This window comes from Cyprinus carpio, chromosome B18 (assembly GCF_018340385.1).
Source record: "Cyprinus carpio isolate SPL01 chromosome B18, ASM1834038v1, whole genome shotgun sequence".
Lineage (NCBI taxonomy): Eukaryota > Metazoa > Chordata > Actinopteri > Cypriniformes > Cyprinidae > Cyprinus > Cyprinus carpio.
Genome location: NC_056614.1, coordinates 4,411,777 through 4,428,517, shown reverse-complemented (window position 1 = coordinate 4,428,517; position 16,741 = coordinate 4,411,777). Strand labels below are relative to the sequence as shown.

The 16,741-nt window shown below is 36.0% G+C and overlaps 1 protein-coding gene across 1 annotated transcript in view; it reads right to left on the bottom strand.

Moving 5' to 3' along the window:
• Positions 1-5,273: 5,273 nt before the first annotated feature.
• Positions 5,274-16,741, bottom strand: part of LOC109064831 (sialic acid-binding Ig-like lectin 13) — a 33,779-nt gene continuing 22,311 nt past the window's right edge. The window contains exon 8 of the mRNA XM_042743374.1: positions 5,274-5,587. Within this exon, the coding sequence (XP_042599308.1) occupies positions 5,274-5,587 (314 nt within the window). The remainder of the gene's footprint in view (positions 5,588-16,741) is intronic.

Genomic DNA, 16,741 nt, shown 5'->3' with positions numbered 1-16,741 from the left:
GTATATGAAATGATAATGTTCTAAAGCTTCTGAATTATGGTAAAACCCCTGCTCACACAGGATGCTGCTGTGATGATAGTTGTGTTTTGTGTGCTTTGCATCTAATATGTTTGTGTTGTGTCCACTTCTCACACATGCTACTCGTAAAAGTAGCAGATGCACCCAAGATGATGGTGAAGATAAAATAGGAGAAAGACACATGAAAGTCCAAAAATTAAACACTGTTAGATAATAAAAGAAAATATTCTTGTTTATTTCAAACCATCTAGAAGATACTTTTATATCAAAAACTTTTCATTTTCATTTTTGGGATCAATAACTTTAAAACGTTTCCACAAAAATGCACAGTAAATCAGACAAAAAAGGACAGCCTTTAATAATTGTGATAAACTTAATTGCTTTGGTTTAAAACCTTCCACAGGAAACAGCAGCTCACTGAGTAACACACACAACATGAACTTGAGTTTACAAACCACAGTTTTTCTCGTAGTTATCAACAAACCTCTAAAACCACACATAGATCTACACAATACAGTGAAAGTGATATGACAGTCTTAAACGTGGCATCCAACGAAAGTGTAACATGCCCGTAGGCAGGGGGGGTTCGGGTGGTTCAAACGAACCCCCCCTCACTGCCAAAGGTCCAGAATTTAAGTCGTTTTTTTTTTTCATGTGATTATTGTAATCACTGTTTTAATCAATGCTTGTGACAAATATGGTTGCTGTTTCAAATTAATATGATTATTGTTGCTGGACGTGTGTCCAAAGAACCCCCCCTTTCAAAAGGCTGGCTACAAACCTGTGTAAGTGAAATAATCATCAATATTTTATACACCACAGACCATTAATACTTTTTAAAGACTAAACTTCACCTTACAGGGCTGTACAGTATGGGAGAAATTGAGCTTTTCAAAACATTGAACCAACTGAACCATTTATTTCACAAAGTGATTCACTGTCCCTTCTGAGAAAAAAAAAGTAAGAGGCTAAACCCAGCCTAAGCTGGTTGGCTGATCTTAGCTGGGTTAAGCTGGAAGTGTCTGGTCTCCCAGCCTGACCAGCTAAGGCCAGCCATCCAGCTTAGGCTGGTTTTATGTTATTATTATTATGATTTTATTTATTTTTTTTAGCAGGGGTTTTGAAGGACTCAAAACGTCACACGCTGGTGATGCCTGTAGTCAGCTGACTAGACTTCTGAAAAGAAAACCGGGGACATTTCCTAGTTCAGTGGTCAAAATATCTCTGTATGTTTTTGTTTTTTAATTGTTGTGGTTTCCATATATTAATATCATAATGAATAATTACAATGTTGTTTGAGGATCAGACTTACCCTAGTTTATTAATAGGCAAAATTCATCAAAAATCACACTATGAAAAATAAATAGTAACTATTGCAAATAGTAAACAGACTTTACAAAAAAATTATTAAAAATAGCAATAAATGAAATGAAATAAAATAAATACACAATAAATAAAAGAACATATGATAATTAAAATTGTATTTAACATTTTCACGAACTGAGTATAAAGTAATCGCAACTTTACAAGTTATGTTTATGCTTTTGGAAATGGATCTTTATTATCCCTAATCAGGCTTATTGTTTTGCATTTTAAGCTCATTTTGACCACAGAATTTTTAATTTGTTACTCAAATCAACAGAGAAAGCAGAGAAATCATTTGATTTTATGCTTAGTAGTGGTACCTGGTGGCCGAGGTTGGTACTGCACGCTGATGCTAGCCATCCTTTAGTCCTCTCGTGATGCCTCTTCAGAGGAAAAAATATTTTGAAGAGACAAAAAATGCAGAGAGAGAAAAAGCAAATGGTAGCCCTTACACTAAGAAAATGTATTTCCTTATCAATATATTAAATGACTTAACGGTATATTTAAAATATAGTGTTAATATAAAAAATAAGTGCCAATATATTTACTTATATATCATATTGTATTTAATTTTATATCCAGCAATAAACATGTAGATATACCTGGGATAAGAGATGGTACAGTGTGTATATAAATATATTGAACATATATTTACTCATGCAGTACATACACATATATAAATAGAAATATATATTTCGTATATTTTGTAATTATTTACATTATACACATTTCATATATAAATATAGCTAGTCAACATAGCACAAGCACACTGGCAGGTACTTGAGTATTTAACAAAGAAACTATCACTGTGCTGAAGAGTTCACATTCAGCACTTTTTAAATTAAGTAACATATGTTACAGTCTTGAAGGTTTTCAGCCAATCGTCAACCTAACCACAGTCTCTACTCTTCAGTAGTCTACTCTTCATAAAATATTTTATATTTGAATTGATTATAAAATATATTAAGGATGATAAAACATATACAGTTAAATGTACACAAAATATATGTAAAACCAGAGAGAGAGAGAAAGAGAAAAAGAGAGAGCGGAGCCCCAGCGAAGAGAGATCGCCAGCCTTCTTTGATCATGTGACTAAAACCCAAATGTGAGACATTCAAACTGACCAATCAGCATAGCACAGCTTCACTCACTGTACTAAAGGTGTGACAATTAGCATACCCCCGATGACACATGCTGGCCTTCAGTCCTTGACCACAATCAACAACCAGCACGTCTGTGCCTTTAGAAATTCTAAATGATTCTTTTGTTACAGAAGATAGGTTTGAGACAGGAAAGCAGAAGTGTCTTTGATCATTTCCAACCTTACACTGTACTACAGTAGTACTTGCAGTATTAATACATTATGCATTATGAATGCAAAAATTACCCATAAATACTATAAAATTCTTAAATTATGTGAAAGGAATTGTTTCACATAAAAATTAAAAATAAAGTGTTCCTGTGGCTCAGTGGTAGAGCATTACCACCCTCAATACCCATGGCTGAAGTGCCCTTGAGCAAGGCACTGAACCCCCAGTTGCTCCCCGGGCGCTGGATATATAGCTGCCCACTGCTCCGGGTGTGTGTTCACGGTGTGTTCACTTCTCACTGCTGTGTGTGTGCACTTGGATGGGTTAAATGCAGAGCACCAATTTCGAGTATGGGTTACCATACTTGACAAATGTCACGACTTTCACTTTTACGTTAGCAGCACAAAAGGGGAACGCACGTTAGTTCAAAAAATGTATAGTCTGAATGCACTGTAAGTCACTTTGGATAAAAGCGTCTGCTAAATGGATAAATGTAAAGATACAGATAGTTCATTTCAGTGTACTGGAGAATTTCCATTCTTTGAAAAGAGAAAGGAAGTAGCAAGAATATGTTTCTGAAAATCATACTTTTTGGGAAGTGTATATATGTTAATACTGATTAAAATGATCTCTACTGACATGCAAAGACTAATTGTTCATTGGTAATCCATGAACGGGTGTTTTAAAACATGTTGTTTTTCACTTCAACAGTTTGCGAGACTCTGTTTGAATGCGTATACAGGGTTAATGATGCAGGTCTAATCTTCACCAGGCTTTAACTGAAGCTGCTGGCTTTCCACTGCACTTGCAGAAACATTGGCATAAATGTCCGGATCTTGCCTTGTTTCCTGAAATGCATTGATAAATGAGTTGTGAACTTACTCTTCTCTTACTTCTCTCACAACAGGCACAATACAAACAGAAATGAAACATTTTTTTTTAAATCAAATAATTTGAATTACACACACACACACACACACACACACACACACACACACACACACACACACACACACACACACACACACACACACACACACACACACACACACTTCATATGTATGGCAGAAAACATACTTACACTTCTGATTGGTTCTTTATACCTGCATAAACCAAAACAAGAAAACATTATCTCAAATAATGTATAAAATATTTAATAATAATAATAAAAAAAATCTAGCAAGATCCTACCTTCTGTAAATCACAAGAATAAGAAGTACAAGAAGTGGAAATACAAGCAAAAATAAAACTGCCAAAGGTGAGAAGAAAGCAGTGAAGGATATGCCTGCAAAAAAAAAAAAAAAGGTTGACCTGGAAACTATTAACACTTATCACACCATCTTAAATCTTTTGTTCTTTGCCAAAATAATTAGCTGTTGCCTCTAGCTTTAACCACTTTGAACCCCTTTAAGGCAGGTGTTCATAAATTTCACTGTACAGAAACGGCCTTGCTCAAAGTTACCAAAGACTTGCTGATGGCATCTGATTATGGCTTAATTTCTGTCCTCCTCCTTCTCTATCACCGTGTCATTTTTGATACTGTTGATCATAGTCTTTTAATTACTTGTTTTGATAGTGCTTTGGTTTAAATCTTATTTTACTGACCATTGTGGTTCATTTGGGGGGTTACAAATCTGAGATCAGTCTGGTACTCGCTGGTGTTCCTCAGGCCCCAGTATTGGGTCCTTTTTCTCTTCAATATCTATGTATCACTACCTGGACATCTTTTACCTCCACTATCATTTTAACATTGATTTATATACACTGAAAATCTTGTTAAAAGTTTGATGTTTGCATTGTGTTTCTGAAATAAAGACTTGGATGAATAACAGTTTTCTCTGTTTGAACAGCAGCAAAACTGAAGTAGTGACACTCGTTTCCCTCACCAACTTTACAAAGCTGCTTTTAAAGACACTATAAAATAAAGCTTATTATTGTTATTACTATTATTATTATTAAATGATCAACAGTTTAGCCCACATAGACTGCTTTTAAGCTTACTGTGTAAAAAGTTTTTGAAAAAGAAACTTAAATACTGAGAAATGGGTCCTAACAAATGTAAAAAAGCAAACAAAAAAAAATTGTAATAGAATAAGAAATTCAAGTTTGGTGTGAACAAGAAACTAATTGTTCAGAGATCTAAACTTATTGAAAAAGAGTTCTGATTCGAGACTTGGGCCAAAGTGAAGTGTAACAATGAATGGTGGAACAGTCTCAAGCACAGACTGACCTGGGACAGTGATCTGCAGGTTTGTGGAGTTCATTGCACCGTATTGATTCTGTGCCTCACAAATGTATTCCCCAGTGTTATTTTGGGCCGCAGTGAAGGAAAGCACACGTGAGATGCTCAGTTCTTCCTCTACACCTGCTCTCTTCAGGAACCACCTGTGGACCGCAGGAGGGTTGGCATTACTTTGACAGGTGAGGGTCACCATTATTACCAAGCCAGACCAAGCCTGAGAGAGAGATCCGTGTATCCTTAGGACAAAAAGTAAACAAAAAGTGTTAAAACAAAAAGATTTAAAAAAAAAAAAAAACAAAACAAAACAAAAAAGCTACAAACTGTGTTGGGTTAAAATCTCACACTCCACACTGAGGATGGCGCTCTTGTGGCTGAGCAGGGGCCTTGTCCTCTCTGTGTAGAGGATGAATGGAAACACAGTTCACTTTCAGCTCATGATGCTGGAACGACGGGATAAAATTCAAGATGGCAGAAACACTCTGAGTCCCATCAGCGTTCATCCGTGTCCTCTGTGTTACATCACCACCTAATGCAGGAGCCCAGATTACATTTGGAGGGTGACTGGGGCAGGGAGCTGGAGCAGTGCAGGTCAGATTCACCTTCTCACCCTCCCTGAGCACCGGCACAGTTACATCCGGCTCAGCCAAGGAATCTATTTGAGAGAAGAATGTAATGGTATTCATTTATAGAAATCTTATTTCCAAACAGTCTTAATATTCTCTAAACTGTAAGTGCAGTTGTCACAGCTGTTTTATAGTAACTTTATTGCATGTCTGCATTAAAACCTAAATGAAAAGTTTTTAGTTATTAAGTTGAACTGGTCAAATGACTTATCAATTATGAGATATAAACTTGAAAATGTGAGAAAAGTTTTTATTTTATTTTTATTATTATTATTTTTTTTATCCTGTGGAACAAGCTTATGTACTTTTTAGATACCGATTTCAGCAGTAGGTAAAAATATAGTGGAGAGTGGTGATGGTTGCAACAAGTATTGCATTTCAGTTTCTCAGAGGCAGTTTGCATTGGAAAGCCAAAATTTGAATACACTGAGCTACATCTTTCAGCTGCTCACCCAAACTGCTGTAACATGATATATACTGTATCATAATACTCCTTCATTCATTCATTAGACTTTATTGTCCACCTTAGTGGAAATTTGTCTTCGACTTCTCCGAACAAAAATACATCAATGACACCACATTTAAACTTACATTAAAATACACACAATTAAGAGTACAACATTACCACCATCAACATACAACAACAGAAAATGGAAAGCAGCGCAGCTAATTAAAATAAGATAGGTTTCGGTCTACAAAAAACAATTTTTTAAAAGAATTTCAGTTTAGATTAAGTTCCTGTATGGCATGGGGAATAAAAGATCTCTTATAGATGTTCCGGCTCGCCCTTGGGACCCTGAATCTACGGCCAGATGGAAGCAATTCAAACTCTGCGTTTAGTGGGTGTAGGGTGTCTGTTGATATCTGTCGGGCCTTCCTGAGTACCGCCTTATCAAATACATTCCCAAGATGCCTTTGTGACTTGCCAATCACCTTCCCTGCCGTATTAACAATTTTCGAAAGCTTGTTTTTATCTTTCACAACCCATACCACGCTGTTATATTAAACTGTAAAATACTTTCTACAAGGCCCCTATATGCCATCTCAAGAATATGCTGACTGACCCTGAAACTCCTCAGTTTTCTAATTAAAAACATTCGCTGATTAGCTCTCTTAAAAATACTCTCTGAGTTAACATTAAAACTTAAAGTACTATCAATGATTGTACCCAGGAACTTGAAATTTTCAACTACTTCCACAGGCCGACTGTTAAGTACAACAGGGTTGATGTTACTGGCCCCTCTTGGTTTCGTTTGTATTATAAGTTCTTTTGTTTAAGTCACGTTAATTTCCAATTTAACAGTCTGACACCAATCCTGCAATAAAGTGACTTGGCTAAAATAAGCTTCCTCATGTGCTGCATTATTTTTCTGTGAGAAGTCCTACCAAGGCCATGTCATCAGAATATTTAAGTAAACTAACATTGGTGCTGTGCACAGTCATATCATTTATATAAATTGAAAACAACAAAGGTGACAACACACAGCCTTGTGGTGCTCCAGTGCTTATACCAAGCTGGATATAATAGATGACCAATTAACTCTTGAATAGACAAAAATCAAATGATGCAACTGACCCCATAACAGGGAATGGTTGTGACAATCATTAAAATATAATTAAAATATAATTTTGCATTTTTGTTAATTAAAATTTTTTTTTTTTTTTTGTTCACAGACAGGGTCTTCAGTAAGTTAAACTGGCTGTATAAAAACAAAGAATAGTAACAAAAAAAAAAAAACAAGTAACAAACATGTTTTGGTTAATTACATGTTTTTAACTACAAAATATTAATTTAATCCAAATCAAGTCACTAAAATTTAATAATACCCTATTACTGTTAACTTCTGTAAAAGTTTACTAAACTAGGGCCAGTTGGATCATAGCCACTATGTTAAGACTGTGTCTTTAAGAACTAGTTTGACTAACTAGCAGTGAACCAATATTGTAATCAGTCTTCCTTTTCAGATTCAAATTAGACATTTATGAAACTGACTTTATAAGTGTGTGTGTGTTTGTGTGTGTGTTTGTGTGTGTGTGTGTGTGTGTGTGTGTGTGTGTGTGTGTCAGAGTGCGGGTGTGCATGTGATATATGTATGCATGTGTGACAAAGAGAAGGTGAGAGAGAAAGAAATTAGTCCACTTCTGACTGATTGTTTAGTGCAGCCTTTGAAACCATAGACCATGAAGTCCTTATTGCTCAACGGTTGATTTGTAGTATTGTTTTAAATTGATTTAAATCCAATCCAACCAACAGGAGCTTTTCAGTTACCCTGGGGGAATTTTCATCATGGTCTGCCTCTCTTACATGTGGGATCCCTCAAGGATACAGACCAGTTTGCACATTAACACAGTCTCTTCATTTAAGCTCAAAACATTATAAAAACTGAATAAGGCATCGATTTACTACATTTCTACAGCAATATATTAAAATATTCAAAATCTAAAGAATAAATTACTAGCAAAACTGTTAAATGTAGCTGAACACCCACACAGGTGTTTCATATCCTATTGAAGACGGCGCCGCGGATGGCTGCCCCGGTGTGTTGGTTCATTTTGTTTTGTGTTGTTTTGTTTGTCTTTTATGACGATACATTGAGTTCGTACACCAGAGAAGAGCTCATGAACATTAGAGCTACAGTCCCTAATTAATAACAACCCATAATCATCAAAACGCTGGAGGAGTTTTTTTGGACATTCTGGTCAAAGGTGTGATCACCTTTGCGTATACAGTGAAATGCCGAATATTCTTATTTTATATTTTATTTTTTTATCTTCATAAATTTTTTTCTTGCTCTTATTGTATAGCTTTTACTTGTCTTATTTTAAAATTGTTTATCTCATTGTTCTATTATTTATTCTTGTTTTTCTATTGTTTTTGTCAAGCACCAATTTACCAAGACAAATTTCTCATACATGTATACATACAGTACTTGGCAATAAACGTGATTCTGATACCTGTACAAAATGGAAATAATTTTTGTACTGTACTGTAATGTTTATACTGTAATGTTAACATGGACCATGTAACATATACTGAAGTAAATTTTGAAGTGTAAAGAGCTGTCATCCCCTAATTGTGCCTTGTCATAACTTTTGACATTTTCAAAGGTTTGAGGCCACTGAAAACACTTGGTGCTGGCAGGGGCGTCGCACCCGTGGGGGATGTGGGTGTTTTAACACCCACACTTTTCCCGGTGAGAGGGTTCAACACCCGCACTTTTTCTGCAGTTTTTCCGCAGTTTTGCACAAACGCCTAACTACAGTCACTCCTCTCTGGCCGCTCTGTGTCTGCGCTCGCTGCGGCTGCCTCCTCTCCCCCTCCCTCTCAAACATGAGTGTGACCGGCTGATGATTGGCTGTTCTGCCTTAAGTCCCGCCTCTCCTGGTGTGTTAGATTTATCGGTCAGCTCGTGCTGAGGAGGCGTATATCTTTTACTGTCTATGCGTATATCTGGAGTTTTTAACAAAAAATAATTTCCCCCTGGGAATATTAAAGTATTTCTGATTCTGATTCTTTAGCAAGTCTACTGTTGTGTATTTGCACAACAGAGTTTTGACTTATTTTCCGTGTGTTCCGAGTGTGTTTTTATACTTATCTAGTATCACTCATTTAAATGGGAAGCTTTTTATATCTTGTATGTTATACATTTTGTACCCCTCTGTCACTGTATTCATCGTTTTTATTGTTAATAAACAAACCACATCCATCCCCCACACTTTTGAAAAGCTTGCTACGCCCCTGGGTGCTGGTAATGTCTTGGTTTATAATCGAAACATTTGCACTGCCTTACCTGACACATTTATATACACAGCTTTTGTGTCAATCATAGTGAAGGTCTTAGTTTCAATCCTGAAGTAGTAACGATCTGAATGCTGGCTGCTGAGGTTTCTCATGACAGAAGTGCAGTTCTTCTTTCGTAGGTCACCCACCACTTCCATCACAGGATCCATCTGATGGTGAGTGTTGGTGAAATTAGCTGTATCATAGAGTTTCCACAGAGATCCTCGTCTCCATGTTACTACTGGTGAACTTTCAAGAATGTTTTCTTTCTCCTTTGAAATGTTGAATAGGCAGGGAATCAGAAGGCAAGAGCCGCTGGTGCTGATCAGGGTTTTGGGGACCGATACTTTCAGAACTGACTGACACCAAACAGCTGCAATACAAATGTGCTATAATTAGACTTAATAATAACTGAAAAAAATATAACACACACACACACACACACACACAGTGGGAGTGCTTCACAATGATGAACGGAAACTCAGCGAATTGTCTCACACACATGATAAAATATATATATATATATATATATATGAAATAAATTACTACTTTTAAAACTAAATAAGTCAAATCAAAAATAGAAACTGTTTCATTATGTGATGGTATGCATTTCTCTCTAAAGCACATCCAAAGAAGAGATGGCCAGTAATTTTTTAATCACCATAATTGATGGATGTCTTAAATATAAAAATAAGGAAAAGCCTAAAACAGGCCTGTTTATGATTTGCGTTATATTTTATAGTTCTGTACAATTAAAAAATTAATTCAAATTATAATGGCATATATGTAAAATTTTGTCGTATAATTGTATAGCTGCTTATATTTTCTGATTTTTGTTGCTCTTTTCTGAATACCTTAAAATTTAAAGGATTTGATGCAACGCAATTTTGTCTGATATGTGAATTATTTATGCATCATATTATGTGTCGACGATATTGTCAAAAGCATAAAAAAAAAGTGAAAGTGAAAGTGAAAGTGAAAGTGATGTGACATATAGCCAGAATTCGTGCTCTGCATTTAACCGATCCAAAGTGCACACACACACCGTGAACACACACCCGGAGCAGTGTGTGATATAGGCAATATTAATATAGGCAATATTAAGATGATTTATCATTTCCAATTAATGAAGGCCTGTTACATTCTTGTTATTATTAGGTCTGTTGTTATTATTATTAGGTTACTTTTATTATTAAATTACATGAAATTATTGCCCTGCAATAATTTCATAGTGCATCACCGCATGACGCGCTGTGAGGATAATTAAAGTTTAGGCTATTAGCTTACTCCTCATTGAAAATGTTTTTAAAAAGTTTTTTTTTCTTTTTTTTTTAAACAGGTCTATTAATTTATACAATTAAATATAGGCCTATAATTACAATTATTAACACTGCAGTCATCAATGAAAATTAAGAGCAGCTTTATTTTGTGCACTGATTTTCAAAATCAACCCAGGGTTGTAGCCATCATTTCAGAAGTGAGGGGGACAGAGATGTTTGAACATAATATGAAAATATTTAAAAATGTAATTGATTGCTGTGTTTAAAGCTGAATTTTCAGCATCATTACTCCAGTCTTTTTTAATTATTATTATTGTCAATATTTAAAACAGCTGAGTACTTTTTTCAGGATTATTTGATGAATAGAAGGATCCATAGATCAGCATATATCTGAAAATAAATATATATACCATTCAAATGCATTTATTTATTTATTTATTTTTATTTTGGAAAATAAATTATAGAAATGAATACCTTTATTTAGCAAGGATGCTTTAAATTGATCAAAAGTGATGAAAAAGACATTTATAATGTTATTTCAGATAAATGCTGTTCTTCTGACCTTTCTATTCATCAAAGAAACCTGAAAAAAATATACTCAGGTGTTTTCAACATCATCATCATAATAATAAACGTTTTTTGTGCAGAAAATCATAATATCAGAATGATTTCAAGAGAATTGTTTGACTGGAGTAATGATGCTAAAAATTTAATAACCAATAATAATGATTTGTTTATATACTACAAACCCTTTTTTATCACATAATAAGGCAGAATAGTTTCTATACTGTAATAAATGCTGTGTCAATTAGCACTGCATTGTTCATATTTATTACCTGAAGATGACTTGAAAAACACAAATAAACCATATATTGTCGCAATCTCATGTTCAACGTCTACATGTTTCCAGACGTTTCTGTTTTTCAGTGAAAACAACTGTTTTCATACAGCTATAGCTGGACACTTTTGTCAATATTAGGGATTTCCTTTTCTGCGCGAGAGCACCCTCCGGCTTCAAGTATGAATGAAACACACTGCATGAGTGTTTAGCGGGAAAACTTTTTGTAAGCGAAGAAAACAAATAAGACTTTGTTAAACAATTCCTTTGTCAAAAGTCTCCTCTGTGTCTCTCCATATCATTGTATGCTCTTCTGTGTCATCTGCGCCACAAGGATGTGCTGTTTCTATGTGTATTTAGCTTTGATTTGAAAGAAAACAGTGCATCCTTGTGGCGCGGATGATACAGAAGAGCATATGGTGATATGGAGAGACACAGAGGAGACCGTTGACAAAGGAATTGTTGAATAAAGTCGTTATTTTTGTTTCTTCGCTTACAAAAAGTGTTCCCATCGCTTCATATAACCCAGATTGCACGTCTGATGGCAGATGGAGTATTCTGACATTGACATTCATACCTTTTCTGGACCTTGACACTGTTATTTATTTGGCAGTCTATGGGACAGTCACAGGCCTCCCGGTTATCATCCAAAATATCTTAAATTATGTTCCGAAGATGAACTGAGCTTTTACGGGTTTGGAACGACATGGCGGTAGGTGATTAATGACAAAATTTTCATTTTGGGGTGGAGTATCCCTTTAATGTTTATTTTTTTCTGTGCCGGGGCTAAGCAAATTTCTGATGGGGCTATAGCCCCGTCAAGCCCTGCCCCAGCGCCGCCACTGCTGAATACTGCATCACACGCCACACTCAAAGCCATCATTTCAAAGCCCCTGTCCAATTTAGCCAGAAATTACTCAGTCCCCCACGTTGTTATTAGTGGGTTTATAAACAAAATAACGAATATTGGTTAACTTGTTAAAGTGGGAAAATAACGAAAAGAGAGTCCTCTCATGTTCTCTCCAGTTGAGAACCATTCGCGACTCGTGAAGATGTGGGGCTTAAATAATTTAGCCCAAATCATACTTGTTCTAACCACTAAAATAATAAGATAGTACAAATAATATGAGAAAATGTTAATTCTTTAATTTTGCCCCACAATCATGGTGAAGACTGCTGACTTGACAACTGTCCAAAAGACAACCATTGACACCTTGCACAAGGAGGGTAAGACACAAAAGGTCATTGCAAAAGAGGCTGGCTGTTCACAGAGCTCTGTGTCCAAGCAAATTAATAGAGAGGCGAAGGGAAGGAAAAGATGTGGTAGAAAAAAGTGTACAAGGAGAGGACTGTGAAACAAAACCCATTCAAAAATGTGGGGGAGATTCACAAAGAGTGGATTCCAGCTGGAGTCAGTGCTTCAAGAACCATTAGACACAGACGTATGCAAGACATGGGTTTCAGCTGTTGCATTCCTTGTGTCAAGCCACTCTTGAACAACAGACAGTGTCAGAAGCGTCTCGCTTCAAAAAGGACTGGACTGCTGCTGAGTAGTCCAAAGTTATGTGCTCTGATGAAAGTAAATTTTGCATTTCCTTTGGAAATCAGGGTTCCAGAGTCTGGAGGAAGACAGGAGAGGCACACAATCCACGTTGCTTGAGGTCCAGTGTAAAGTTTCCACAGTCAGTGATGGTTTGGGGTGCCATGTTATCAGCTGGTGTAGGTCCACTGTGTTTTCTGAGGTCCAAGGTCAACGCAGCCGTATACCAGGAAGTTTTAGAGCACTTCATGCTTCCTGCTGCTGACCAACTTTATGGAGATGCAGATTTCATTTTCCAACAGGACTTGGCACCTGCACACAGTGCCAAAGCTTCCAGTACCTGGTTTAAGGACCATGGTATCCGTGTTCTTAATTGGCCAGCAAACTCGCCTGACCTTAACCCCATAGAAAATCTATGGGGTACTGTGAAGAGGAAGATGCGATATGCCAGACCCAAGAATGCAGAAGAGCTGAAGGCCACTATCAGAGCAACCTGTGCTCTCATAACACCTGAGCAGTGCCACAGACTGATCGACTCCATGCCACACCGCATTGCAACAGTAATTCAGGCAAAAGGAGCCCCAACTAAGTACTGAGTGCTGTACATGCTCATACTTTTCATTTTCATACTTTTCAGTTGGCCAAGATTTCTAAAAATCCTTTCTTTGTATTGGTCTTAAGTAATATTCAAATTTTCTGAGATACTGAATTTGGGAATTACCTTAGTTGTCAGTTATAATCATCAAAATTAAAAGAAATAAACATTTGAAATACTGTATATCAGTCTGTGTGTAATGAATGAATATAATATACAAGTTTAACTTTTTGAATGGAATTAGTGAAATAAATCAACTTTTTGATGATATTCTAATTATATGACCAGCACCTGTGTATATATTATATATAAAGAAATATATATATATATGTGTGTGTGTGTGTGTGTGTGTGTGTGTGTGTGTGTGTAAAATGAATATATAAATAAATATAAAAAAAAATACCAACCTGATAGAATAGAGCTGAATACAAGAAGATCTGCAGCAAACATTCTGAGAGTCATCTGAGAAAAAATCTGAAAAAAAAAGATTTTGAAATGACAGGAAGATCATTACCTAATAAATAAATTAAACATATAATTAATAAATTGAACAGATTTTTTTTATTTTTGAGAGTAAAATCCTTGCATGAGACTGAACAGCAAATCAGACAAAAGTGAGCAGCCTTTCCTTCCTTGGTATAAAAATCTATCACAGAAAACAAATCGTTCACAGGGGGTCATGATAACAAACACTAATATTTTAACAATGAAAGGATCTATGAAAATATATTTCCATGATCTTTTATGGTTTTCTTTAATTTAAGTGCCTGAAAATCACTATTTAAATTCCCAGATTTTGTTTCTGTGGGAACATTTCCAAGTGTAGCTACATTTGAAATGACATGAAAGTTGGAATGGGAAGAGTATAAAGTCGTTCCAGATGAGGGTGGGGTGTGATACAATGCTGCACACATATTTATTTAGTTGTTATTATATTATGTAGGTCTATACCTTATTCATTAGATTTATGTTTCGGTTTTGGGACCTTGTGTCTTTCACCGCCTTTTCTGACACCGTGTCTACACCGAATGCAATCGTTGTCGCGTCGCGTCGTGTCGCGCTTGAACCCAGAAGCTGTCAACGCGGGATGCGACAAATCCAGTTGTTCTTCGCGTCAGAAGTAGTGTGAGCGCTTGAAGTGGGCTACCTCAGAAACAGAACGGGGCATCAGTTTACTGTCGGGAAACTGTCGTGTCGCGTCCAGCCCTGCTGCATCCAGTAGACAGCAGCACTGATTATGAGTTCTACCCTCTTTAGTCGTGTCGCGCTAAAGTATATAGCGGAGTATATACTACATTTAAATTTGAACTTACTTTGTTTTCGACCGTTAAAAACTAGGCTATGTTCTATATCATATGAATGTGGGTAGTATAAATTAAATTCGTATACGCCACTGTGTTGTTACTATATGACGTGACCTACCAGCATCAGTTGCGTCGCTTCAGTGCCGTTCACAAATCCTCTCCCGTGGCCTCAAGAAATTGTAAAGTGCCTGTTGAATTAGAACATCAGAAACAAATAAACACTGCCCAATAAATATACCATCAGAATCTGCTGAGTTTGAGACGGCCTTTCAGAGAGAGTTCATTGGCAGACATCCTCTGTTTTCACTGCACAAAAGTCTACTTATAGTTACTTGTGCTCCTGGAATCGTACACATCTTCTGTACAGAATTTCCAAAACAAAACCAAAGAAATTACACATCTTCTGTACAGAATTTCCAAAACACAAGCAAAGAAGAAACTGAAACAACAGATGCTGTTGTTGGAGTTGATCGACTCCATCTATGTTTTGAAACTTCATTCTGAATCCAATTCATAGTCTTTTTTCAGCTTCTTGTTCAAAATGATTTTATTTATTTATTTTATTTATGGAACTTACTCACATTCAAGTGTTTAAAAAAAGAATGCATGAAGCTAGAGTAAAATGTTTTTGTTTACAAGCACATACCCTGTTCTTTCTTTGGATGTTTTGTATGTTCAGATATTCATATAACAAAATATATACAAATTAAAACCTAAATAGGGACATAGTAGTATACTTAAAGTATGATGTAATGTTCACTTAAAAAAAACTTATGAGTATACTTGCAGTATAAAACTAGTAAAATAGTAGTTTACTGAGACTATACTTCAAAGCGTACTAAAATTCTACAAGTATTTAATTTGTAAACTCAGTATACCTATAAGTTTACTTTTAGTATAGTTGCAGTACAAACTAAAAACATAAAAAAAAAATATTATATAACTCAAATACTACTACATACAAAAAAAAAGTACAATTAAAATATATACTTTTATATACTAGAAAGTGGGCCAATTTAGTCCCAAGGAGTACTGAACTAGTACACTTACAAGTATACTACTAGTACACTGATATTTGTATACCTACTTCATAAAGTATACTTAAAAATATACTAGAACTTTACTTAAGTATACTTAATAAAATAAAGTCGAAGTATACTTCTTTTTGGTAAGGGGTGAAAACTGCAATGTGTGTGTGGCCGAAAAACAAAGTTATACATTTTAAATGGCTTATAGACTAGAAAGCCCCCCCCCCCCCCCCCCCCCCCCCCCCCCCCCCCCCCCCCCCCCATGCTCTAAACATCCCCCTGCCACTAGGATGATCAACTCGGTCCTCGGGATCAAGTCCAGCATGCATTGCAATTGGTCATAGAAATCACCTTTGACCTCATCTTCTAATGGCTAGAAGGTGCATTTGGATAGTACCGTGGATGGTTAGTACAGCCAGGCAGTTTGATATTGGCTGGAAGGTCAGTACACTCCTTCTTGTCTGGTTGTCCACCATAAAGCCGACTCCAGCCTCTCTTTACTCTCCTCCAGAGTAGAATGGCATCATTTTTTCATTTGAACTGGGTTTGTAGACGGTTGTTGTTCCGGATCTGGTATGTCTAAGTTCAGATAATGCTGCAATATAGATCTTTCACATCAGCAGGCTCCTAGCGACTGTAAAAAAATAAAAAAATAAAACCTCAATTGAATTTTTATACTATTTTTGAAACTTTGTACAGTACATAGCTTACTAATTGTGCCTTGTCTTAACTCTTGACATTTTCAAAGGTTTGAGGCCACTGAAAACACTTGGTGCTGGTAATGTCTTGGTTTATAATCGAAACATTTGCACTGCCT